Source organism: Schistocerca gregaria, chromosome 1, assembly GCF_023897955.1.
Source record: "Schistocerca gregaria isolate iqSchGreg1 chromosome 1, iqSchGreg1.2, whole genome shotgun sequence".
Classification (NCBI taxonomy): Eukaryota; Metazoa; Arthropoda; class Insecta; order Orthoptera; family Acrididae; genus Schistocerca; species Schistocerca gregaria.
This window is the reverse complement of record NC_064920.1, coordinates 992,709,452-992,737,389: the sequence shown is the minus strand read 5'-3', so window position 1 is coordinate 992,737,389 and position 27,938 is coordinate 992,709,452. Positions and strand designations below refer to the sequence as shown.

Here is a 27,938-nt window from a genome sequence, read left to right as displayed (position 1 = left end):
GGGGGGGGGGGGTGATTGTTTTATGTGATCTATTTGATTTACACCTTCCAGAGCTTTTCCCTACCTTGTCTCCTATAAACTGTTAAACATTTAATTTGATAAGATAGTGAAAACGGACTATTTCCATCCATTTTTGATATCGCAGTTGTGACGTCGTAAGAATGGTCTATTTTTTTCGCCCAAATAAAGAAAAGCACAGCCCAGCATTTCCCACCGATTTAAGTAATGTTTCAATAAATAAACAATATATTGCTTGAATTTAGCACCTATTTTGTGACACGAGTTCCTCCCAATCTTTCAGCTCAGCAGTGACTCATACTTTCCTCCTCCAAATCACAAGTGATGGAGGTGAAAAAAGGGGGGGGGGCTCTCTGTCTCCTGCACACTGATTAAATAAAGAACAACAAATTGAGTTGACAGCGAATTATTATGTCGTTTGATTTTAATTTTGTGTTGTGAGATCCGTCCTGTAAAGCACAGATTGAGACTTTTTCCTGCCAATTACCAGATGGCTGCAGAACAGCAGAGAGAGGGAAGAGAAGGGCTAGATTTCCCAGCGAGGGAGGAGAGAAAGAGGCTCGAAAGTGGGAGGGGATTACTAAAAACAAGTCCTTTTTCGAAAAGGGTTGGAGGGGAGGAGGAGCTACTTAGCAGAAAAAATAGGTTAAGCGGAGTGGGAGGAGGATGGGTGGTTTAATTAATCAATTGAATTAATTAGCATATAAATTTGATAGCAAAAAAAACCCTGAGCTGTGTAATGGAATGACGACAACGACAATTTGTGCTGGACTGGGACTCGAACTGGGGTTTCCCACTTATAGCGATTAGTCACCTTACCATTTGGTTGCCCCCACTAAGCACGACTCATGGCCACATCCAACCATGTATCTACAACTAGAACTGATGATATTTTAAAAATATCGGGAATCTGGTACATTGGTATTTAAAAATGTAACACGATGACTCCCGATGTATCGAGAAATATCGATCACCAATAGATCGACGTAGCGACCTATAATATTATCGCGGACACATTGTAAATATGCTGCCAATTTTAGAGCTGTAAATTTAAGTACTGATTAGATATTCTGTACGTCAACAAGCTAGCAGCCTGCTTATCCCCCTATTCATTTCTGCAAACGCCAGCAACCTAGCAGTCATAGTGACAAAACTGTATAGTAATGTTAAACGTTGCAGTTTCTGTTAGTGGCTCCGAGCGTCGATTACGACTGCAATTCCCCCCCACATATCAGCGCCCACTGCAGAGACCAATGTTATCAATTAGATTTTTGTTCATCACTTCCAGCAACTTTTCTTCGTGAACGCCGATGTGAAGAAATAGTTGTGTTAAATTGTTGTCTAACGCAACTGATGGGCTGTTTCTTCACATCAGAAATCTGGTTATTCCATTCAGACTTCCATCCCTTCCCCCCTCCCCCAACTGCATTCGGACTTTCTCTTTTCGCCACAAATACTTGCTTCACACAGTCAAATAGAAAGACTGGATGTGATGAAAGCTCATAAATTAGTAAGACTCCTTACATTGTCAAGATGGCAGACAGTGTAGAAGTCGTAGTAAGTGACTCCGGGAAAAACGTTTATTTTTCGAGTATAAAGTGTAATATGTGTTTAGAAAAAGTCATAAATGGTATTAGGCTGTGTTCAACGAATCAAAAGTGGATACACTTAAAGTGCTTCGCACATTGTGAAACGGAAAGCCCACTATGTGAATGTGGTGTAATACACTGTGATGTGCGATGGAAGTCATTAGCAAAACGTGCCGCTATAGGGGGAAGAAAATGTACTGTTTACATTGGAACAGGACCTTTTGATAGCGAAAAGACGCTTAAATCATCTGGAAACAATTATAAGTGACATTAAAAAAGAGCAAAACAATGAAAATCAACGGTGTACTAGGCCTAAAATAAGGTATACAAATCAAAACAATAGAAATTATGAAATTGAAACATCAAATAATTTTGAAACGTTAGTAAGTGCCGAAGATGCTTTCAAACAGCTGAAAACTACGAAAGAATTTACGACTACAAAGAGTGTTTCAAAAGAAAGTCCTCTACGAAATAATTCATTAGGTGTGAAAAATGTGATGGACGAAATTTTTATTTTTTCAGACAGCCACGGAAGAGGTTTAGTAGTAGTAGTAGTAGTTTTATTCATCCGTAGATCTCTTTTTACAAGGATATAGGACATGTCAAAGTATTTACAAGCTTAGATCAATTTACAATAAGCTAATTCGTATACACATATATTTACAGACTTCTAGTTAGAGACAATCATTAGATTTTACTCCTGGTATACAATAATTTATTTACAAATAACTCATTAAATAATGTAATGCCACACTATTCACTCATATTTCACTATCAGTCACTGCACACACTATACACACATTGTTTCATAACACTTCACTCACTACATACACACACACACACACACACACACACACACACACACACACACACACACACACAGGTGATCCTTGGGCCATTTTCTGTACTGCAAGTTCCCATTGGGCCATTTTCTGTACTGCAAGTTCCCATTTGCTATCCTGAAAAACTGAGTCAGCATCCCTTCATAATGAGTGAGATGTTGAGCTCAGAAAGAGGAAGAGGTGTTAGTATTGTGCTATGCATAGCTTGAGGGGAGAGTGTCTCTAGAAAGGAAAAAAGAAGAAAAATAATAAAGTGAAGGTGTTATGTGGAATATTGGATGTTTTATAATCATCATTATTATTATTATTTGTTTGTATAACATTTTTTTATCAAACCCCTACTCTGCTTTATCTAAGTAATCCTTCAATGTATAAAATGTATTGCATAACAGGTACTTTTTAGCTGCCTTCTTAAATAAGTGTATTTTTGAAATTTCTTTAATCTCTTTTGGTAATTTATTGTACAGTTTTATTCCTTGGTAGAAAATGCTGTTTTGAGTTTTATGTTTATTTTTTCTTGGTAAATGTAAGTTGAGTCTATCTCTTGTTGCATGGTCATGGACAGAGCAGTTTGTGCAGTAATTGCCAATGTTACTTTTGATGTGTACAACTGACTGGTAAATGTGTTCACATTGAGCAGTTAAAATTCCCAGTGTTTTGAACAGATCTTTACAATGAGCTCGACTACTATTTCTGGTTATTATTCTTATGGCTCTTTTCTGGAGTTTGAAAATTGTGTTCATATTTTGTGGATTTGTTCCCCAAAAAAGAATGCCATAGCTAAGAATTGAGTGTACATATGAATAATATGTAACTAAAAGACACTGCATGTTACACACAGATGATAGAATTCTAAGAGCATAACATGCTGATGACATTCTGTTTGCAAGTACCTTTGTGTGTTCGCACCACTTCAGCTGAGAGTCAATATTCATTCCTAGAAATTTTGCATTTGTTACACAGTCTATAGATGTGCCATCTACATTTAATTTAACATTGTCATTTTTCCTCTTCAAACTGAAGTTCATGGCATTAGTTTTCTTTATGTTTAATGTCAATTTGTTGCTTATTGACCAATCGTAAACTTCCTTGAGAGTTTCATTTGCTTTCTCGGTAAGGAGTTCTCTTGTTCTCTCAGTGACTATAATATTGCTGTCATCAGCGAAGAGAATTTTCTCACCATGAGTAACACTACTGGGAAAGTCATTGATGTATATCAGGAATAGTATTGGTCCTAATATGCTACCTTGTGGAACCCCTATATTAATATGTTTTGGTTCTGATAAGTATTTTACTAAATGTTTAGATCTATTTGAAGTATGTGTTATCTCTACTCTTTGTACCCTATCTGTTAGGTATGATCGAAACCAGTCATTAGCTACCCCTCTTATTCCTAATGCTTCTAATTTATTTAATAGAATCTTGTGGTCGACTGTATCAAAAGCCTTAGAAAGATCCAAAAATATGCCTGTGACACACTCATCTTTATCAAGAGCATTAAGTACAACTTTTGTGAATTCTACTATGGCTGACTCCGTATTTTTGCCACTTCGAAAACCAAACTGTGATTTGCTTAAAAGATTGTATTTATTCAGATAATTCATTAATCTGTCTTTCATAATTGCTTCTATTATTTTTGAGAATGCTGACAGCAGGGAAATGGGCCGGTAATTTTCTATGTCTTCTGCATTACCTTTCTTAAGCAAAGGTACAACTCTTGCCTGTTTTAGCTGCTCTGGAAATGTCCCTGATGTGAAGGATTCATTTATTATATTTGTTAATGGGCCTTGTATAATCCCTATTCATTGTTTCAGTACACACATTGGTACATCATCTAAGCCTTCTGACTTTTTATTTTTTAGCTTTTGAACAGTTTTATTGACTTCATTCTCTGTGGTTGGAAGTAACATCATTGTATCTAGTGCAACAATTTTTGCAGGTGTTATATTTGTTTTGGGGAATTTTTGCTGTAACTTCTCTGCAATACTTGAAAAATGCTCGTTTACATAGTTTGCTAAGTGTTGTGGATCATTTATTACCTTATCCCCCTCCCTTAGCAGTATGTTATTCTGCGTTTGTTTGCCTCTCCCCGTTTCCTTTTTTATAACATCCCAGACTGCTTTGCTTTTATTCTCTGCATTATATATTATTTTGTCATTAAATGACTTTTTTGCAGCAATCAGCACCTTCCAATAAATCTTTTTGTATCTATGATAGAAATTTAAGAATTCTGGATCATTGTGAATCTTTTTCATGGAACTGAGGTGTTTAAGTGTTTGGGAGGACTTCTTAATACCTGCTGTTATCCATCTGTTTTTGTGAGATGTTGATACAGTCATGCATACTTTTGGAAATGCTGTTTCAAAGTTCAATTTAAACAATGTGGAGAATTTGGAGAATTTCATATTCACATTGGTTTCCTTATACACTTCATCCCAGCTTTGTTTTTCTAGTTCTTTTGAAAAATCTTTTATTTTGATTTCTGATAGATGTCGTTTATAGGCTTGTAGTTTAGGGAATGATTCGATGCCTGATTTTACTGTTGTTATTTGACAGAGATGGTCTGATAGCCCGAGATCTTTTACAGCTACATCACATTTTTCCCTGTCTATATTTGTGGCCACATGGTCAATTACTGATGCAGTCATTGTAGTAACCCTTGTTGCACTATTGACCAATAGGGACATGCCAAAACTTTGAAGGATATTTATGAAGGTGCTGCTGGATTCATTTATGATATTAGTGTTGATGTTTATGTCCCCACACAGAATTATGTTGACCTTTGTACTTGAGACTTTATCTAGAACTTCTGTTAATTTATTGAAAAAAGTGTCCACACTACCACTGGGAGATCTATACACACACAAAATGATTAATTTCTTGGTGATATCGAGCCCTGATAATTCAATAGCTGATATTTCAATGTGTTTGTCTTCACTTACTGTATTGAGGTCATGTCTAGATTTGAACTGTGTTCCTTTTCTGATATAAATGCATGATCCTCCACCCCTTGAAGTAGTTCTGCAGTAAGAGTTTGCCCTTTCATACAATGATAATACTACATGTTGGATTTCTGTGTCTCTACACCAGTGCTCAGTAATACAAACTACTGTGCAGTTCAAAGATTGGAGCTCAACTTCTAATGCTTGTATTTTATTTTTTATTGATTGCATGTTTTGATGGAGGATTGTTAAGTCTGTGAAATGCCCCATGTTACTCTTTCCGATGGTTTGTTTTTCTTTGTGACATCTGGTATGTGTGTTTTTTGAAGTGTTATAATCTGTCTTGTGAGTGATTGTTTCAGTATTTTTTGAACTGCTAGAGATACTCTTTAGGTAGGGGAACCTGTTGTCTGGATTTATCCTAAAAAAGACCTACTTTTCCTACCTATGACAACAGGTATTTGACCATGTGTGGCCCGAGATCCACCCCCTATACTTTCATGAATCAGCTGTACCAATCTTCCCTTCCCAGTCCTGTTTAGGTGTAGGCCACGCCTAGTGAAACCCCATCTGTTGATAGTCCCGACGGGCACCAGAGAAACATGAGCAAAGTTGGCCGTCCTCAGAGCCATCCCCAGCCCCACATTGATTCGCCTCACAGCTCCATCAAGGCGTGGCTGATCATGACGCCGGAACAGCTCAACAAAGTGTACATTGGTGCCATGAGTCAGGGAAGCTATCTTGTCCAGGTCACCACCTATTTCATATGCCCCATCCCTGTCCAAACTGTTTCCCGCCCCACCCACTATCACTACATGGTCCTCTTTTGTAAAATCCTTACATAAAGACCCTAGGTCCTCTATCACATGACTTAGCCCTGCATTTGGTTTGAAGATACTGGTGGCCTGGTACGCTGCCCCTAAACTTTCCTGTAACTGAGGGCCTACACCTCGCCCATGGCTACTACCTAGCAGCAGCACTTTCTTCTTCCTAACACTTTGTACATTCCTAGGCTTCTTGGCCTCGGTTGAAGTGTGCTGCACATTTCCTGCTCCTCGTTCTACCTGAGGCTCTTCTCCACTTAACTCTGGCAGTGGCAGATACCTGTTTTTGGTGTTGATGATAAAACTATCAGATCGCGTTCTCTTTCTTCCTATCCTCCTACCAGCTGCCAGTTCCCAACCACCCTCCTCCCCCCTATTTCCCTTGATCCTTATCAGTTCCTTCCTTGCTTCCTCCAACTGTGCCTGAAGGGCACAGATTTTCCTTTCCTGCTCCCCAATCAAAATGTTCCTACTGCATACTCTGCAGTTCCAGGAGAGAGCCTCTTCTGTTCTCCCAACATTCTCCCCACTGCATCCCCCCCAGTGAAAATATTTCCTACAAGATTGGCAACAAATCCCTCTACTCACTACCCTATAACAGCTCCCACATTTCTCACTCATGGTCAGTTTCGAAAGAATAGTTAAGTTTAAAGAATGTTTTAAATTTGTCAAGGTCGCGAGATTGTATGTCTGCAAGCAAAAAAAACGACACAAAGATCTTATGTGCGGTGGTTGTTGTTTTTCTACTGATTTAGAGATGCAAAAACAGAAGAATGAATTTGTAATTACTTTGCTTTTAGAGAATTTAAGTTATCAGGCGTGTTTGGTCAGGTTTTTAAACGTTTATAACTCGGAAAATTTAGACCTAGATCGCGTCTACCTAACTAGTAAACAATACGAAATGTGTTAGTTAAATACGATTTAGAAATGTTTAATTACACTTTTATTGCGACAATAGACACTGATGAAACTAGTAGCTGTCTTTTTTAAACGATTTTTGCACTATCAAGAAAACTTGAATAGAATTTGTTGTGTTTATGTCACGCAAAATTACGGGTTATGTCGCGATTATCGGGACCTCAGCTAAAGAACAAGTTTTTTCAAGAACAAGCTCTGCTTGGACGCTAATATTCAGTTGTGTAACAAGAACGGACACTACAGCAAGTAATAAAAACAAAGAATATTTAAACTTGGCACTATTTCCTCTTAAATAAATTATTTTAGCGGACGAAGAAAATACCTGTGATCTCACTCAGCGGCCATCTTGAATGAATTAGCTAGTATTATGGCATACAACCAATCAAATTACAAAGTAACAGGAACAACGAAGCCTGACGCCCCTTTGCGTGAAGTATTGAAAGATTGTGAGACCATAGTTAAAAAAGGCTCGATATGTGTCATAATCGGCGGAGGAAACGATGTATACAAGAATGAGAGCAGCAGGGCGACTAGAGCGCTGAAAGAAACCTTGGAAAAAGTACCACACTCTAGAGTGTTTGTGCTAAACATCCCACACAGGCACGATTTGCTGGAGTTTTCGTGCGTAAACCAAGAGATAATTAGCACAAACAGAAAAATCAAAAAAATCTGTAGTAGCTTCAATAACGTAACATATGTTGAGGCCACAGTTTCAGTTAGAAGCCATTTCACAAAGCAAGGTCTGCACAGAAACAACTTTGGGAAAACAGTGATGTGCAAAGAATTACTGGAAGCAATAAAATACTCAAGGCAGTCAAATAGCCATAAACTAATCCTAATGCCATGTCAAAATGAAGGAGAGGAGAAACTAATTGATGCAAGAGTGGAAACAGCACTAACTGCTCAATCAATAACAACAGTCGTACCAAAAACAACTGCAGAACTACCAGCAGCTGCACCAATAACAAGAGAAGAATCTTCAGTAGCTGCACTAACAACAACAGCAGAATCATCAGCAGCACCATCACCAACAGTTGAATCAACAAAAGGAGCAATAGTGGAAACAGCACTAACTGCTCAATCAATAACAACAGCAGTACCGAAAACAACTGCAGAACCACCAGCAGCTGCACCAATAACAAGAGAAGAATCTTCAGTAGCTGCACTAACAACAAAAGCAGAATCATCAGCAGCATCATCACCAACAGATGAATCAACAAAAGAAGCAGAAGTAGCAGCAGTAGAACCAGCATCAGGGACAAAACTAACAGCAACAGCAACCAGTCATCAGGCAGATCCTTCATCACCTCTAGTACTGACAGAAGTGGAATCCTTGATACTACAAGCAATGCCACCACCACCACCCCCCTCAACTAAAACAACAGCAACTGTGGACTCGACAACACCAGCTGGCAAGAAAGTGTCATCTGCAACATGTGAGTCCAGCAGGAGGAGGAAAGTGAGTAACCGAAGCAATGATTTTTTATGGACAAGCATGGCAAAATCAGTCCTTCCGTAAAATTAATCATCACACATCAAAATATTCAGTCACTTAGAAATAAACTGTTAAATGTAGAGGCATTATTAAGAACTGTGAACAACCCATCTATCATATATGTTACCGAACACTGGCTCAAGGAACAGGAAATACCTCTTTTCAATCTAGAAAACTATACAGTAGCTTCATATTTCAGTAGGACAACCCATAAAAATGGAGATAGCTGCATTTATGTGCAAAATGGGCTACTGGATGTGGTAAAAAGTAGAGCAGATTTATGTAAGTTAAGTATTGAAAAAGAATTTGAATGCTCTGCCATTGAAATTGTGCTTTCTGATCTACGATATGTAATCATTAATGTTTATAGATCACCTGACAGTAAATTAATCACATTTTTCAATAGCTTAGATAAAGTATTAAGCAAGGTTATTAAGTCTAAATGCAAACTAATACTTTGCGGGGACTTCAACATTGATTACCTCAAGGATTCTAAACATAAACAAGAACTCCAATCAATATTCACATCTTTCAACATGCACAACACAATCAAAGATCCGACTAGAGTCTCTGCTAACAGTGCCACTTCAATTGACTACATTGTCACAAATATTCAATCAGAGAATTATACTGTAAACATTGCTGAAAACAATTTATCTGACCATACTGAACAAATAATTACCATAAATCAAAACCTAAAGGACAGAAAGTATAATATTAAGTACCAGCCAATACACAAAGAAAACATAAATAAGTTTACCACCAATTTGGCTAAGGAAGGTTGGACTGAACTACTAGATAAAAGCAATGAAAACAATGCTAGTATTTTTATAACAAAGTACTGTGAATACATCAACGAGGCTTTCCCCTACAAAAAAAATGTGTCTTTAGTAAAACAAAACAAAATAACTGGATAAGCAGGGGCATTATGGTATCCAGTAATAGGCTCAAAGAGCTGCATGGATTAGTTAAGAACAAAACAGAGGGTTCAAATCTTAAGATGTATTATGATAGGTACAAAAAAATATATCAAAAAGTCATAAAATGTGCCAAGAAAAAGGCTATTGAGAAGGCCATCAGCCTTTCAGAAAATAAGGCTAGGACAGCATGGCAAATCTTAAATGAAGAAACAGGTCATAGAAGGAATAAAAAGGACTGTCCCAAAGAAATTAGATGGAATAACACCTTAATAAAAAGCCCAGATGCCATAGCAAATGTCTTTAATAACTACTTTGTAAATATCTGCAAGCATATGACAGACAATATCAGAACTTCAGCAAATAATGCTTTAAATGGGTTAAAGCTGAATAATCAATCATTAAGTAATTCAATCTACCTGTTTCCTACGAGTGAAACAGAAGTAATTAGAGTCATAAACAACCTGAAAAACACTAAGACACAGGATGTTTACGGGATCTCAAATAAGCTGGTGAAACTGTCTTCTACCTTTATAGCTAAGCCACTTGCTAAATTATTCAACGAATCAATGGCAGAGGGGGTGTTTCCAGAAAGCCTGAAAATAGCAAGATTAATACCGCTATATAAAAAGGGTGATGCGAAAGAACCAGAAAACTACAGGCCTGTGAGTATTTTACCAATAATAGCAAAAATTTTTGAACGTATTCTGCACAACAGGTTGATGAAGTTCTTCACAACATACAAAATATTATGCAGAAGTCAACACGGTTACCAGAAAAACAAGTCCACCACTACTGCTACAAAGGAACTTATTGACTATGTGCTAGATGCTTTTGACAGGGAAGAAACTACAATAGGGATATTCTGTGACCTATCCAAAGCATTTGACCTACTAAATCATGAATTGCTTCTGCAGAAATTAGAATTCTATGGGATCAGAGGCATGGCACTTGACTTATTGAGTTCATATTTGACAAATAGATATCAGAAAGTGGAAAAATCTGATGAAAAAGGAAATACATTTTACTCTGACACACAGAAAATTACACATGGTGTACCACAAGGAAGCGTGCTTGGGCCACTACTCTTTTTGATTTATGTAAATGATCTCCCCAGTGACATCCAAAATAAGGCCATCCTCTATGCTGATGATACCAATATTGTGATAAAGGGTGCAAACTTAGAAGAATGTGCTCTAAACACTGAAGGGATTCTTTGTTATCTTGATACTTGGTTCTGCAACAACAGATTAGTACCAAATTACAAGAAAACTAATTTTATCTGTTTCAAAAATAACAAACCCAAACAAAATTTGATAGGATTAAAAATCAATGACAACAGTCTTGAACAAGTAACAAGTGCGAAATTTTTAGGTCTCTACATAGATGACAAACTGTCTTGGTCAGAGCACATCAATGCTGTATGTCATAAGCTAAACTCGGTTTGTTTTGCAATTAGGAAGCTAAGTGAAATTGTTAATATGGAAACTCTGATAAAATATTACTTTGCACAATTCTATTTCATTATGTCCTATGGAATTGAGCTTTGGGGGAGTGCATCAAATATGAAAAAGATCCTTATTATAAAAAAAAAGGCAATCCGCATAATGACAAGACAAAAGTGGCGAGCCACTTGCAAGCCAAAATTTAAAGAACTAAATATCCTAACGGTAGTAAATGTCTACATCTACAGAATTCTAATACTCACTAAAAAACACATTAATCTCTACCAAACGAACGAACAGGTACACCAATATGAAACCCGGAATTGCTGGAAACTAAGGGCAATTCAGCATCGGACCAGCCGATATGAGAAAGGGACTACATACATAGGAATGCGCCTCTATAACTGTCTACCAAATGTCATCACAAAAGCAGAGAGCATAAATGAATTAAAAAAGGTATTAAACCAATACTGACAGAAAACCCATTCTATACTATACAGGAATACTTTGATTAGAGCAAAAGTATGAATAAATAAGGTATGATAATAAACTTGTATAATTGTAGACTATCATGCTTACTAACTTAGGTGATTTTAACATGTGTTATTATTATCTTTTTATAATATTGTTAATTTGAAGCTGTATAAGTAAACCCTTTTCATTCAATAAAGGGATATTTCGACTACAGCAAAAGTATGAATAAATAATGTATGATTATAAACTTGTATAATTGTAGACTATTATGATTATTAACCTATGGGATTTTAACATGTATCATTATCACTTTTTATAATAGTATCAATTTGAAGATGTTTATGTGAAATTGTAATGTATTCTCAACTTCAATGTAAACATGACAATGCCTATATGTAAAGATACAACATGTATCAAATGTATTACATCAAATGGCTGCTGAATAAATCAATCAATCAACACAGTAAAAGTAAAATTATGTTCTACTACAATTTCAAATATTTACAGGAAATTGCGGAAGATACGTAATATAATATAAAAATATCGGCACTCGATATTGCCATCTCTATATCGATATATCGGGAAGAAAATATAGCTAATTATACTGATACTCTTTGGAAAAGATATCAATATATCAATAGTTTAGCAGCAGCCAAATCTACAATCTGTCCTCGTTCATCCATTATTGATATTCACGTAAAGAGGAGACATTCTACTTGAAAGTTGCTTGCCTGATGTCGGCCTGTATTACTCCGAATTACAATCCAGGTGCTGAAGCGACTACAGCCATTATGAAACTGTGAATACACTTCATCTATATCGTAATGGCAATGGTCTCTGCAATGCCTGTACTTTCGAACATGCATTAATTCAGAATAACACAGGCACTGCAATATCGTATCGATAAAATTCTATGTGCTATGTGACTACATCATCAACATGATAATTTCTCTGACATTTTGGCACCTGTTACAAGTTGACTTCAGGGTGTTTTTATGGCTGCTAGCAACAGATTATTTCTTTTTATATTTTTATTTAGGATAGATTAGTTCCTACTTCGCTTTTGATTTTAGGCTGTGAATAAATTTTTTTGAATAGATCTCTGTAGATGATGTTATAAATTTGTCTGCTCTTGAAATCCCAGATACTACTCTTTTTTCTGACAAAAATTCGTTTTTTTACACCAAAGAGTGTGTGCTGCACACACACACACACACACACACACACACACACTCACAAACACACACACACACACACACACACACACACACACACACACACACACACACACATCTCCTCGTCAGTATGATCCACTTCACTCAAAACATCGACTTCTAGACCAGCATTAGATAAATTAATTACACCGTCATCAGTCTTAGGTACATCAATGGTATCAACATTACTGTGATACTTTACCTGAATTCTAAACTAGATTCCAGCTGACCATTTGACTATTTCTATCCTGATAGTCAGTAATTTTAAATCCATGGATTTCCAACTTCATTCTCTAAGCTGAATGTAGTTATTCTTAATTTCATTTTTAGTTCGTTTCTTCCATGCACACTGTATGCTACGTTGCCACTACCAAACTGTTACGTGATAACCCACTTTTAGTTTCATCTGTTTTGTTAGTAGTACTCAGCGTTTCATTTGATTTTTCAATTTTAACATTGGGTTCTGTTGTCTCATGACTCAGTTAACTAACAATTTGTGTTAAGTTCTATGGGACCAAACTGCTGAGTTCCGTAGGCTTACACATTTAATATAACTTAAACTAACTTAAACTAATGACACACCCATGCCCAAGGGAGGGCTCGAACCCCCGAAGGGGGAAGCCGCGCGAACTGTGGCAAGGCGCCCTAGATCGCAAGGCTACCCTGTGCTGGCCCCAGTTAATTATTTACTTGTAATTTCTTAGACTTTCCCCCATGATTCGGTGTCATCTCGTGGAATCGGGTGTACTGCCGATGACCTAGGTTTTCTAACACAGTATTTCAACGTTGTAACTCGGTGTCTTCATCAGGCGTTTCCTGTGACTGGTCGACAAGTTACTCACTCACTCACTTGACTTTAGGAGATCTCTTGATTTCGTTTCTTTTGTAGTTCTGGCACTTGTAGTTCCTTGCCTACTTATCTGCTCTATCCTTTTGGATTTTTAATTCTTTTCTTTTTGGTGTGTCTGCTCCAGGTGTCATTCTTGTTTTAACTTGTTAACTTATTTCTGTTATTGCGCGCTTTATTCATGCAATAGGCCTGGCCACCTTGAGGTCGAGCGCCATTGTAGCTAGCTGCCCGTATTAGCTATTAATGAGTTTTCGGATCGCTGCTAATAGAATTGACAGGTGATCTGTTTGATGTGGTCCTTTAACATTAGAACGCCAGCCTACTCGTGAAGCTGCCTAATGAGGAAGCGTCTGGGTAGGTGCAGAGCAGTTTCTATAGTTTTTCAATGTGGATGTTGGCAGCATTGCCCTATACCACAGAAGCATACTCGATATTGGCCCTAATAAGTGTCAGATGTAGTGTTAACCCACACTGGGTGGATAGCGTCTTTGTTAGGTTTAAGACTGGTTAAAGTATGCTTAGGCGCCCCAGCGCTTTTCCTCTTACTTCATGGACTTGAGGTCCCCAAGTCATATGACAATATAGGGCCATGCCAAGGCATTTCTCGGTTCTTGATCGTGGGATGGAAGCTCCCATGACACGAAGCGGTACTAAATCTGCAGGACGCTTTGTCCTGATGATGACCAGGGATTGGCTTTTAGCCACATTCATCTTGAGTCGCACGTTTCTTGCAGACGACACCTCATTATCTGCATGCTGAGACTGGACGCAAAGAGTGCAGTGTCGTCTGCAGAAAGCACAAGCTCGACTCTGGGAGTTTTTGACATGTCAGACATATATAGAGTGTACAGCAATGGACCAAAAACAGACCCCTGTGGCATTCCCACCCGGATTTGTCTTGCTTTGGATCTGAAACGGTCCGCTTGAACGTGGAAAGTGCGATCGTTTAGGTAGGATTTGAGCAGGCGAATGTGTGACACTTGTACCCCCAGTGCAAGAAGCTTGGACATGCCACACACTGTCGAATGCCTTGGACACATCGAGGACTACCGCGCCAAGGTACTCTCTATGGTCTAGCGCTCCCATTGCCTACTCAGCCAGCCTAAGGAACTGCTGTTAGCTTGAGTGCCCCGTCCGGAAACCGAACTGCTCATCCGGAAGGAGGCGCTCATCCTTTACATGTCTGCACAGTCGTTTGGCGTAAGCCCTTTCCAAACCCTTGGAAAGGCCTGGCAGCAGGCTTATCGGTATGTAATTGTGTGCAGGTCTTGTATCCTTACCAGATTTCGGAACGACAACAACCGCTGTGTGTTTCCATGCAGAGGGGAAGCTGCCAGTTCGTAAGATGTTATTAAAGTTACCGATCAGAATATGAACTGCACCTTGCGGCATTTGGAGGAGAATGGTGTTTTTGATCTGACAGACACTGCCTGCTTTATAGGGGTTGAGGTGGAAAAGCTCTACCTGCACTTCTTCCTCAGTTAATGTGTCAATGATGTCGTCCTTGTCCCGATTTACCAGGAAAACTGACAAACGCTCTTCCACTAATCGTACATGGTTGTCATCAGCTACGTCGTCGGTAAGCGTGAAATTCGCCGCGAACGCGTCCCCCAACGCATTTGGCTTGGCTTCTGCTTCGAAATTTCACTCCCAACTTGAAGAGTTGGCATACGATGTGTAATATGAAAAAAATATAATTGAATATGATTTCATTGTTAAAACATCTGCGCTTCTCTTAACTTTTCTTGGAGATCGGGCTTTGCTTACTTTTTAGTTGAAGGTGCAGGCGGCGGACTCCGGGAATACCGACGCTTGTCGTAATCACGAAAATTCTCTTCCTATTGTTTTCCTCTTCACTTCACTTCTTGATACTGTTTTTAATATCATATTATTCACGCACACATATGATAAATCAATATCGCAATACTTCATATCTAAAATCGTACATCCTCATCGTCCTTCTACATACAAGAGAGTCTGTAATAGTGCCTGTCTAAACAAAAAACTGTACAAAAAGTTGAATGAAAAAATGTTTTTGTTTGTGTGCGCCTTCCCGTGCATTCATAATTAGCATCTTTGCTAATGCTTCTGTTCAATTGGTGTTTCATTTTTGTTTTGTTCTTAAATAAATATTCACTTTGTGGATTCCTGGGGGTCTTTCATCATGTACTTATAAAATTGCCCCCACACTGTACATTATTATACACATAGAATTCAGTCTCAAAATGATAGGTGTTCCTTTACCTTCTTCTCTTGGCACTGTGTTGATGAGATTGATGAGATGTTCTAAATTGTATACATGCACACTACGCATATGGAGATAGTTTACAATGTATGGAGACGTGTAGTGTTCATTTTTTTTTTTTTTTGCATTTACGTTTGCCGATATGGTCGATGCCCTTTACTGTAGGCTTCTTTTTTACTTAATGGAATGGATATGTAGGTTTAATCTATGTATGTTAAAGTTCTACAAGAACTTAAAAGATTATATACATAACATTAGAGTCATTTACATATTAAAATTTAGCGCGCTGGCAACAATGTCCAGTTTGCTTCATTCTCGCTATTCTCGCTGCTAGGTTTCGTACTGGCGCACTGGCTACCTTGCGGCAAAAACCAGTTCCCAACGGTCAACATGTTAGATGCTACCGTCCAATGTGCGTGCACTCGCTTTTTAGGTGTTGATTTCGCACGGAGTGTCACACTGTCACCAGAGTGCTACGTACCAAAGAATTGCTTTGGCATTTGTCTTCATTCCGGGGGCTGTGGGTTTGTGCTTATTGTTCAAAATCCAACACTGTGGCAGAAGATCTCCATTTTTACTGCCCAGGCGTCCTTATTGCCCATCGTACTCACATTTTCACCGTAGACAACCCTGACCAACAGCATCCGTCGATGAGGTAAGTACCGACTTGAATAACTATAGTTCACTTGTCAATGTATCAAGTGTTGTAAGCCACGATACTCAGAAATTATCTCGTTGGACATGCATGTTCATGTCACCCCACTTGACCGTCCACTTGTTGAAAGACACATATAGCCGTCCAAACCATTGCATAAATTGCTTGTCTTTATAGTTCATTTGTTCGTATAGATTTTGGTTTCCAATGAAAATTCATACAAGTATTGTGTTACAACAATAGACATAATATGATAGCTTATACCAATGGCTGACATTCCATCCATCGCTTATACTATGAACATAAATTTCTTAAGTTTAAAAACGTCATAAAATTTTCATTAACTGGGTTCTGCTACTACAATTTGTTTGTTACCTTCAGTTTATCTTAGTTCAAATCACATATACATAATAATTACACATCACATTTTTATGACACAAAAAAGCATATAATACATTTTTGTTTCAGCTTATAAATAGGCTTTTATCGCTTATGAGAGTTCATTTCTTTCTTAGGTAAAGGAGGGAGAAAACCATTCGAAATCGGACTAACACTTTGCATATTGCCGCCCTAACTAGGCCTGGCGCCAGCTCCTTTGTTTGGGAGGGAAAAGGGGAAATACTCATCCACAGGTTCAAGGATTTATGAGGAACTGTTACTCGTACAATCATGGACTAGTTGCCAAGGAACTTCTGTTCATTGAAAAAATGTGTACCGACTAATCATTGCCGAAATGTCATGCTGTTTCTTCATGTGCTAGTGCTGTTTACTTCAATTCACGAGTTGCTTAGTGTGAAACATGTCGTTTTAACCATTGTACACTTATCTTTCACAGATACCTGGAAATGTCATTGTTCAAGCATTCATGTGACACGATTAAAAATTAACTAGTTTTTATAAAATCTCATGCTTAAATGTTTATGTGTACTCTGCAGTGAATAGATATTGATAATTGTCGCAGAGACACACTGCAAAGATGCATATTTCATTTTTCATTTGCCTTATGGCCTTTGTATAATTATCCTTATAATTAAATTGTTTGCTTGATGTGTGGCCCGTTTCTTCATATGGTATCTGCTACTCTCAACGTAATTCTCTTCTTCTGCACTGTGACGATGCACTGATCACTGAAAGAAAAACTTAAAATTAACTTAAAAATAATTGCATTATGTAGTTCGGTGGCTGTTGATACATTTGGTCACTGCATATGTCTGCAGATATTTCTGTTTCTTGTTTAAATTCATAGATATTTGTTTATTCTGTTACCCTTTATGATCATTTACCCTGCAAAGAAAATTTTCTGACATTTCTCACGTTATTTTGCATTAGCCGTTAGCTTACACGTCTCGTATAGTTTTTCATATAGCCAACATTTGGTTGTAAATATGTTATATATAGCGTAGTATTTAATTAAATCTCAGTGTGCATATATCAATAGATTCATTATTTCTTAATTAGTAGATGTATTTGCGCAGTATTTCCGTTTACTTTGTATTTAAGTTAGGCACATATTGCATTCCTATTTAGGTTACGCCTCACGCCAGTCTGTCGCACATGTGTACAAGTCAGTGTCTTCTCTCCTGCATCTGACGTCCGTGGATAGCTGAGTCATAAGCTACGCATAAAGTGATGTATTACTTCTCATTGCTGTTAATTTTTATGCCTAAGTGTACAAATTAAAAGAATTACTTATGCCTATACATATTACTTTATCTTAAAATACAATCCAGAAGAAAAATTTTACTTAGAATTATGTACGCTATGTACAATTTTCTTATGATAAAAAAAATGTTACCAAGCTTCGTAATTCTATATAGGCTTTTATATCTTTGTGAGGGTGGAGTCCCTTGTCTCTTACTGTTTCTCATAGGCTAATCTGTACGTCCCAGTGTATGGTATTTTGGAAATTACATGTTGTCCTAAATAGAGTAATACCACTTCTTATTTAGTTTGCCAATTTTTGTCGATTTAGGATGTGTGTGTAACAGGACTCTTTACCCTTAAAAATTGTCTAGCATATTTCAGGTTTTTGTTATAAAATTTATTTCTATACTCGGCCCTGTTTTCTAGTGTAAGCATGGCTTGTCTGATTTTGTCTTGTACTGTCATTTCTGTAGTGGGTACCTCTGGTATCGGAGACTCCCACTCATTCATTTATTTTGTCTGGAACATCAGTTCATTAGGTGTGAAACCTTTTGAAGCATGTGGACAGTTATTGACAGGAGTTACGTATTCTACCCATCAGGTATGTATGTGGGGGGCATATGTCCTAATAAATTGGTTAAATTCTTTAAAGACTTGTTCAACTGGGCTTACGTTTGGGTGAAAAGGGCTTACTAATATGTGCTTTATGCCCTGTGAGGTCATCAGTTTTTCCACTTTTACCCAACGATATATGAAGCATTATCAGTTAGTAGTACCTTTAGTTTATGTACTCTTCTCAAATTACATTTTGATACGTTTTGAAAAAAATATTGCACAGAGCTACTACATATTTTACTCCTCTTTTACTTCTTGGATATGGACCAGTTCTGTCCGGGGATACTATATGTAGAGGGCTTTTTATGAATATTGGGTGTAGTTCAATATATTTTGACACGTTGGACTGTTTTGACTTTTGACATATTGCACACTTTCTTAATACCTGTAGGACTAGCCTTCTCAAAATTGGAGAAGAAAGTGTTGCAATTTTTTCAGTAAATTTACCTACTCCATAATGTCCTCATACCTCATTTGTGGGTCTTATAAATTCCTCGATATAATCCTCAGGAATACACACAGCATTGATCAGATTTTTCGTTTCCTATGAAACAAAACTCCCTTGTACCATTTACTTACCTTTCCAGCTTCATCTTGCTTAAGGTTTTGCATGACTTTTCTCCCTGTGCGGTCTTACTGTTGCATAATTTTCATCTGCTTACAAAACTTCAGACTGTTGTGTTGTACCTTGCATTAATAACGTTCTGAGTTCTGCATCTTGCTCTGTTAAGTCACCACATTTCTCTGAGCCTTGTGGTAGCCCAGATAAGACCTCTGCAATAAAGTTCTGACTTCCTTGGATATAAATAGTTTCGAAATTGAATTCTTGTAAATATAGACACCACCGAGCTAATCTACAGTGCAATAGTATAAATGTTAAAATAAATGACAGTTACTGATGGTCAAAGTAAACTTTGGTATTCTTGTCCCACAAAAAATTTTCAAACTTTTTAAATGTCCATATTACTGCTAAACTTTCAAATTCTAACACAGAGTCAGATTTTTCTGCTTCTGATAATGTGCGACTAGAAAAACTGATGACTTTGGGTATTTTCTTACCTTCTTCCTCTCGCATTTGGAACAAGCATGCCCCTAGCCCTTGAGATGCGACATCTGTGCATAGAGCAAACGCCTTGGAAATGCGTTGACTAATGCCTGCTTAATGTTACTTAAGGCCTCTTGCCACTTATCATCCCATAACCAAAGCCTATCTTTTTGTGACAAGTTGTTCAATGCATCGCTGTTCATCAGTTGTGGTACGAATTTACGAAAAAATCAAGCTAGTCCTAAAACGCTTTTAGTTCTTTTTTATTCCTTGGAGCTGGACTATTTGGTATGGCTTCAAGTTTTTTTCGGATCAAGTAATATACCTTGTTCCGACACTACATGTTTCAAAAATTTGACTTGCCTCTTACCAAAACTAGACTTTTTTTAAATTAGATGTTACTCCGTAATCTGCAAATCATTGAAGCACCTGTTCAGTGAGCCTGATATGTTCTAACCAAGTGGGTGTAACTATTAGCATGTCATCTACATAAACAGTGACTTTCCTAAGCAATTCTGGTCCGAAAACCTTGTCCAATGCAGATATAAACACTCCTGTGCTAATGTTCAGTACAAAAGATAAAACACAGAATTCATAATTTCTGTTACCACAAACAAATGCTGTGTATTAACTTTCTTCATGAAGTTTTATTTGCCAGTAGGACATTTTGAGATCGAGTATAATGAAATATTTTGTATTTTTAAGCTTTAGAAGCTGTTCGTCCAGATTGTCTGTCCTTATGCTTATTGGTACTATAAGCTTCTTGATACCTCTTGCATCGAGAACTAACCTTACAGAACCACCTGATTTGCTTACTGGTAATATTGGACTACAATAGAGTGAAAAAGTAGGTTGTATAATTCCCCATTTAATCACAATATTGAACTCTTCTCTTCCCGCCCCTCGTTTTGCCCATTGAATAGGATATGACATGACACAAAATGTCTTATGTGGACAGACTTCAAATTTCTATTCATAATCTTTGATTAGTCCTGGCACATTACTGAAAACATTGGCATACTTAAATAACAAGTTAAAAAGTTCTTGTCGTTGGATATCATTTAGTACCTGTGATTCACTTAGTTTCTGCTCTACCATTTCGTAACTAACTTCAGTGTTTGCATCTTGTACAGTATCAAATTTGTTTGTGGAATATACAGCTGGAAAGGAACATTGTACTATTACATTTGACTCTGGTTTGTTTTTGTTACTTTCATCAGGGGTTTTGATTAAATCAATAGAAAGAATCTGGTCCTTTACATAAAAGTGGCATTTACCATTAACTATGCCAGTCCATGTTTTGTATATAAGACAGTTAAGTGTAAGTTTGTCAATTATAAGAAAGTTGCACTTCAGTGTAATATGTTCAATTTGTAATGGAATAAGTGCCTGATATTTAACCAATTTAGTCTTACTGCCTCTACTGCAGTTTGCACGTTATAATTTTGTACAGGAAATGTTGGGTACTTGCCTCTCTTCTTCAATTCACAAAAAAATGCATATGACAATATGTTTGTTATTAGGCCTGTGTCTAAAATTAACTGTGTGTCAATGTTAAATATATTCACCTTAATGGTTGCTTGTACTTGTTCTTCCTTGACTTTATCTACTATATCTAAATCATGCTGATATAAATCATACTTGATGTCACCTCGCTTGTCAAACCTTATAAACATGTTTGTAGTTCTGCCTTGCCACCACTCCCTGAGAGGTCAATAGCCTGGGGCTTAACTACTACCAGTTGGTGTTTTCTGATGGCGTAGTGTGACTTAGTTCATTACCTGGAGGAATTTCAGTAGTTGCAATGTGTGTGTACTTCGCCAATTTGTGTCGTTAGCTGATGTGCAGTTATTATGGTGCCCAAAGGTCGGCTGCGGCACACCGTAAAGCATGGCATTGTTGCCGCGCGTCGGCCACTGCTGCAGCTGACTGTTACTATTCATGTTCGGTATAGGGTATTGTGAATTCTAATTCACTCGTGTGTTCAGATCACTCCTGTTGTTTTGAAAATTTCTTTTAAATCGTTTGTTTTTTCCGTTCCCTTTACCTTACTCGTTAATTCTGGGTATGAAATTTTGCTGTTGTGCTTACCAACTTTTCTGTGTGTATAAATCACGTTTTGCTGACTGATTTACATGTTTATGTTGTTGTTGTGCCTGATTTTCTGTTGCTCTGTTGGGTACAGGTCTTTCCTCATAGATTAAGTCCATAGAATCAAGTAATGACAAAAAATATTCATTGTTATGCTCTGGGGTTGTGACTATTTTTTCACTAATATGCGATAGTAAACGACTTTTCAAAATTTTGTACTCGTCTACCTGTGATATTGGGTTCGTCCAGTTGCATGTCTTGCTCAGGTCTTTTTCGAAGTATCCACATAGACTACCGAATTTGCCATTGAATGGTGCAGGGCTGAAAACCTCGCATCTGAGTCTTTCTTGCAATACCTCAAGCCAGTATTTGTCGAGGAAAAGCTGCGTGGAAATACATGGCGAAAAGCATTAAAGGGGAGTTTGAAAACTCCGTGCAAAGTCCGAGAGATGTCACCGCCGTAGCGTATCTAAGTCATGTTTATTTAGTAGCATCTTTGGAAAGAACGCACATCAAGTTTCAGCCATATTGCTCTATTTCTTTGTGTTTGGCATTCGTGTGAATCAAGAAAGTCGAGTGATTGTCAAAAAATGGACGAAAACGAGTTTCGTGTGGTGATTAAACATTACTTTATGAAAGGTAAAACACCTCAGGAGACTAAAGAGAAGCTTGATAAACATTACGGTGACTCTGCACCTTCGATTATAACAGTTTATAAGTGGTTTCAAAATTTTTGGGGTGGCCATATGAGCACATGTGATGCTGAACATTGTGGACCCCCTGTGGAGGTTATGTCTTCAGAAATCATTGATAAAATCCATGATATGGTGATGGATGACAGATGAGTTAAGGTGCATAGAGATTTGGACATGAGAAAGCTATTCACAAGATGGGTTCCGCTTGACCAAAAGCGGAATCGTGTGAAGTGTTGCAAGGATGGTTTGCAGCTGTACAGGGAGAATCTGCAGGACTTTAAGCGGCGTTTCGTCACTGTGGATGAAACATGTATACATTACTATATTCCTGAGACCAAAGAAGAATCTTAACAATTGGTTACCGAGGAAGAATCTGCACCAAAAAGGGCGAAGACCATTCCTTCGGCCGGAAAGGTTTTGCCGACTGTCTTTTGGGATTCGCAAGGGATAATCCTCATCGACTATCTGAAAGAGAGTAAAACTAATACAGGTGCATATTATTCATCGTTATTGGACCGTTTGAAAACCGAGCTGCAAGAGAAACGCCGGCGATTGGACCACAAAAAAGTCCTTTTCCATTATAGCAGTCACAAGCCCACACCTCTGCAGTTGTGGTCACAAAATTATTGGAAATGGGATTCCAACTCGTTTTACATCCCTCCTATTCTCCAGACTTGGGTCCCTCTGACTACTATTTGTTCCCCAATTCGAAGAAATGGCTTGCGGGACAAAGATTTTATTCAAACGAGGAGGTGATTACAACAACTAATAGCTATTTTGCAGACCTGGACAATTCCTATTATTCGGAAGGGATCAACAGATTAGAACAGCGTTGGACGATGTGTATAAGTCTAAAAGGAGACTATGTCGAAAAATAAAAAAGGTTTACCCCCAAACAACCCCTCATGCTATGGGATTCATTCTGTTACCTTCGGTAGTGAATGTAGGAAATTGTTGATGTCTCAGCAAACCTTCGTTTGCAAAATAGTTGACAGACACATGGCATTTTCGATCGTACTTATGTTGTTATTGTAGTCACCTGTAATTCCGACTGGTAATTGTTCAGGTACTGGAGTTGTCGGTAAGTTTACATTTAGCAATCTACAACTATCACTGGTAACTGCTGTGGGACTCGTGACAATTCGTGAATAGATACCAACAGGTTGTGGTTTATTCATTGTAGCCTGTGTATTATTTACATGCATATTTCGAGATCTGATTTCTTCTAAAAAAATTGCGGATCCTTTATCCTGCAGCTTGTAGGATAATGTTTACCTTGTGTTGATTTCATTTTCGTTTTTCTGAATAGCCTTTTCTACTACATCTGTGTATAACTTGCAGTCGGTTACTAACTTCTCTGCAATGGTAGTACCCGTATCTAACGTACCTGCTTCGTGTTGACAAATGATATCACTCAGATTTTCATTAATCTTCTCTCTGTCCTTCTTAACACATGCTGAGTCAACTTCTAATGCTGCTACCCTTAACGTAAGGTCTTCTACAGCTAGAGGTACACCTTCATAGTCTCTGTTTAGTCTGTTAACGACAGTGGTTACCATTTTTACTGTTGAAACCAGCTGGTTTCGTGTGGATTCAGTATTTGTGTTTGCATCTGTGGTTTTCTTTATCTGTTGTTCTACTCGATCGTGATGGTCATTAAAAGAATCTACCATCTGTTTTACCTCTGTAATGTTACTGTTAACTTAAGAAAGTGCTTAATGCTTTACTTCTGTTTTTATATCATTCAATTTTTCGTCAATTTCAGTGCGAAAATTTTTGTCTAAGTCATCGAATTTCTCTGAGACCATGTCTTGCAAATCCTTGAATACTTGTTTTTGTTCTTGTATCATTTTTTTGTGTGACAGTGTTTTGTTGCTGTTTCACCATGTTCATATCTTGTGTCAAATTATCAGTTTTCGTATTCATATCTTGTTTCATATCACTGAGATTGGTGTTTATGTTATATAATAACTGCCAAAGCAGTGAGTCAGTTTTCCTACCGTAGTTGCTGCCCGCTGTGCTTCCCAAGTTAATCTTTGTGTTGTGACCAAGTGGTGTCTGTAACGTGTTGTCAAGATTCATATTTGGATCGCTCTCCGACGTTTCATTCATGAGCGGTATGTCGCTCTGGGAGATCTGCGATACTGACTGATCAATTGTAAACATTTTGTAGTCAAGCTTATTCTGTCGTGGAGCGTCGCTATCAATTGTCACACCTGTGACACTCATCTCTGATCTACTTAAACCTTCTGCAGTAGGCATGCATGATCCCCGAACTTCAATTGTTCGATCTCGCAATTCTACACCATCTTGGCTGATAGCGTTTTCGCTATCGCTTTCAACAATGGGCATATATCTTTCGGCCATCTTATATGAATATGCAAAAACTAAAATCCTCGCAACAATGTTATCATTTCATACGTTAATTATTACACTTGATACATGTAATTTACGTAATGTCAAAGCCTGTTTTTCATCTATTATAATTTACAAACTAATGTGTCAGATTTCTTTATGTTTTACTGAAAATGCATATCACACTGTAAAATACCTCTAAATTTTTTGCCAGTAAAATTCAATAAAGGGAATAATGAGGACAAGGTTCCTATCTACATCAAAAGAGGCGCTACCAAGCCTAACCAACTTGTGTAGCCGTCCTACCTTTGCTGCATTGGACAAAACAGCTTACTAGGGGAAATTTTACGTGACCTCAGTCCAGTTGTTATTTCTTTCAAAAATTTTCTCTTCAATTTTGCCTTTTTGCGTTACTTGATCCCCATTGTGGTTCACGCAAACAGAAAATACAAGCAATTAGTTTTTATAATACATAACAATGTCACAGAAATTTCTTACTATAGCAATAGTTAACAAACACTACTCACTACTGGTGCCTGAAGTCATGGTACAAAAGTCCACAGTTGTAATATGAAAAAATAGTAATTGAATTTGGTTGCGTTGTTAAAATGTCTGTGTTTTTCTTAATTTCCCTTGGCGATCAGGCTTCGCTTACTTTTTAGATAAAGGTGCAGGCGGCCAACTTCAGGAACACTGGCGCCTGTCGTAATCACGAAAATCCTCTTTCTATAGAGTTCCTCTTTACTTCAATAAATAACATGCTTGATACTGTGTTTTAACATCACATTATTCACACACACACGATACTTCGAGATCATAATTCTTCATATCTAAAATCGCACATCCTCATCGTCCTTCTACATAGAGAGAGTCTGTAAGTGTGTCTGTCTAAACAAAAAGCAGTATGAAAAATGTTTTCTTTTGTCTAACGCGCATTCATAATTAAAATCTCTGTTAGTGCTTCCATTCGATCGATATTTCATTTTTATTTTTTTTTTTAATAAATATTAACTTTGGATCATCCTGGGGTTTTTCACCATGTACTTATACAGATGTTTCTTTTGCAGGAACTGTTTGGTGTGCGCCATGCCCTGTTAACATCAATTAGAAGGTGGCTATTTTTCCCTCTCAGTCCCGATTTCGGTGCTGATCTACAACATTTATTTCATGGCGAAGGCGTTTAATCATCATTTCGTCGAGGTTGCAATGTCAACTGCCATTCACGAAATATACGGTTTTTCTCCGTGATCAGTTCCAAGACGTTTGGCGGAAGCTGTCGGGACAAATCTCGCTGTTGTTGAGGTCGCGGAGGAGTGGCTGCATCAACAGTTTGCGGCGTGAGATGCGGGAGTTCTGTGAGCGCCTCATCCAAACTGGCTTCATCAGGGTTAGGGTTGACAGGAAGGATATCTTCCAGTGCACTTTAAAGTGATGCCAGTCGACGTTCCTTAACTGTCGTCGGTCTTCACAGGGGAATTTCTGTGCAGGTCAAGGTCAAAGATAACTGGCACTTGATCCAACGAAAGTGCAACATAGAGGATGTATATCGCTTTTTAAGATGGCAACGTCTAGGACATCCAGATGGCCACGGTGTGGGTAAATAGTTGGGTCGTAAGGCCCCCTATTATCGCATCGTGTGCCTCAGCTCCGCGCAAGAAGTGACGTCCCCTGAGATTGGTAATATGCGATTTCCACTTGGCATGTTCCGCACTCAGATCACTGCCTATGAATATTCTGCCACGCATAGAGAGGAGCTGATCGACAACTCGTGGTATTAATATTCCTCTAGGTAGGCGATATTCTGCTATAATCGTTGCTGACTGAGACACCTGTTGCTTCAGTAACTTCGAGCTCAGGATGCTGAACTAGATGGTGTCTGAGTTTTGTTTTGACGTAGACGGCCGTGCCGCCTACCGCCGTTTCGCGATCAATGCGGTAGCAGCGGTAGTTAGCGGCTCGCACGTGTTCTCTGGGCTTGCGGTGTGTTTCGCTGCCGGCCATTGGTGGCCGAGCGGTTCTAGGCGCTTCATTCTGGAATGGCGCGACCGCTACGGTCGCAGGTTCGAATCGTACCTCGGGCATGGATGTGTGTGATGTACTTAGGTTAGTTATGTTTAAGTCGTTCTAAGTTATAGGGGACTGATGACCTCAGATGTTAAGCCCATACTGCTCAGAGCCATTTGAACCATTTTTCTGTTTCACTCATCAAGCAGATATATATTCCTTCTTCTCATAGGAACTGACGAAATTTGCTGTTCTTTGTACGAATTCCATTGGCATTCCAAACACACATGTTTAACCACGCATCAGTGTATTTTCCATGTTAGTTTTGTGGTTTTCCCGCGGGTATGCCCTCTAGAGCCAGCTTCATTGCAGCCACAATTATCTGTGGGAGTTTCAGTATGAGCTGCTTCACTCAAAAGTTCTGTTCTAAATGGTTCAAATGGCTCTGAACACTATAGGACTTAACTTCTGAGGTCATCAGTCCCCTAGAACTTAGAACTACTTAAACCTAACTAACCTAAGGACATCACACACATCCATGCCCGAGGCAGGAGTCGAACCTGCGACTGTAGCAGTCACGCGATTCCGGACTGAAGCACCTAGAACCGACAGGATCTGTGCCTTGAGCTCATCTCTGTTGCTGGAATTGGTCTCTATACTGGACTGACTTTCTGGAGAAGAGTTTTCAGTGTTTTTAAACTCAGATTGCTGAGAATCTTGGACAGCACACTAATGTCTTTGCGGCAGCTGTGGAAAGTGCTCTCTCTTCCGTCAGCACCCGTGAGCGACTATTGCAGCCGCTGGGCGTTCTCATTTCAGACTTCGCCCTGGAACGACTACCTCCACTTTTTCAGATAACCCCGCCGATCCCCGTCTGCACACCAACATTGGTTGTGCTGGGATTCTGGCTGATATCTGTATTCTGAATACCTATGCGAGTTTCACTTTCGACAAGCTGACCGTATCGCATATTTATGCCTGGACGGCGTCTGGTGTTCCCTACACCGTCCGCGCACGCTTCGGCCGTTTCTGGCGGTGCTATTTATCACTAGGGGTTCTGT

At 38.4% G+C, this 27,938-nt stretch overlaps 1 protein-coding gene across 1 annotated transcript; it reads left to right on the top strand.

The window, feature by feature from the left end:
- Positions 1-7,971: 7,971 nt before the first annotated feature.
- LOC126284226 (mucin-2-like) lies at positions 7,972-27,803 on the top strand. The gene is made up of 2 exons (XM_049983039.1): positions 7,972-8,592; positions 27,582-27,803. The coding sequence occupies exons 1-2, from the start codon at positions 7,972-7,974 to the stop codon at positions 27,801-27,803; spliced, it is 843 nt and encodes a 280-aa protein (XP_049838996.1).
- Positions 27,804-27,938: the final 135 nt, after the last annotated feature.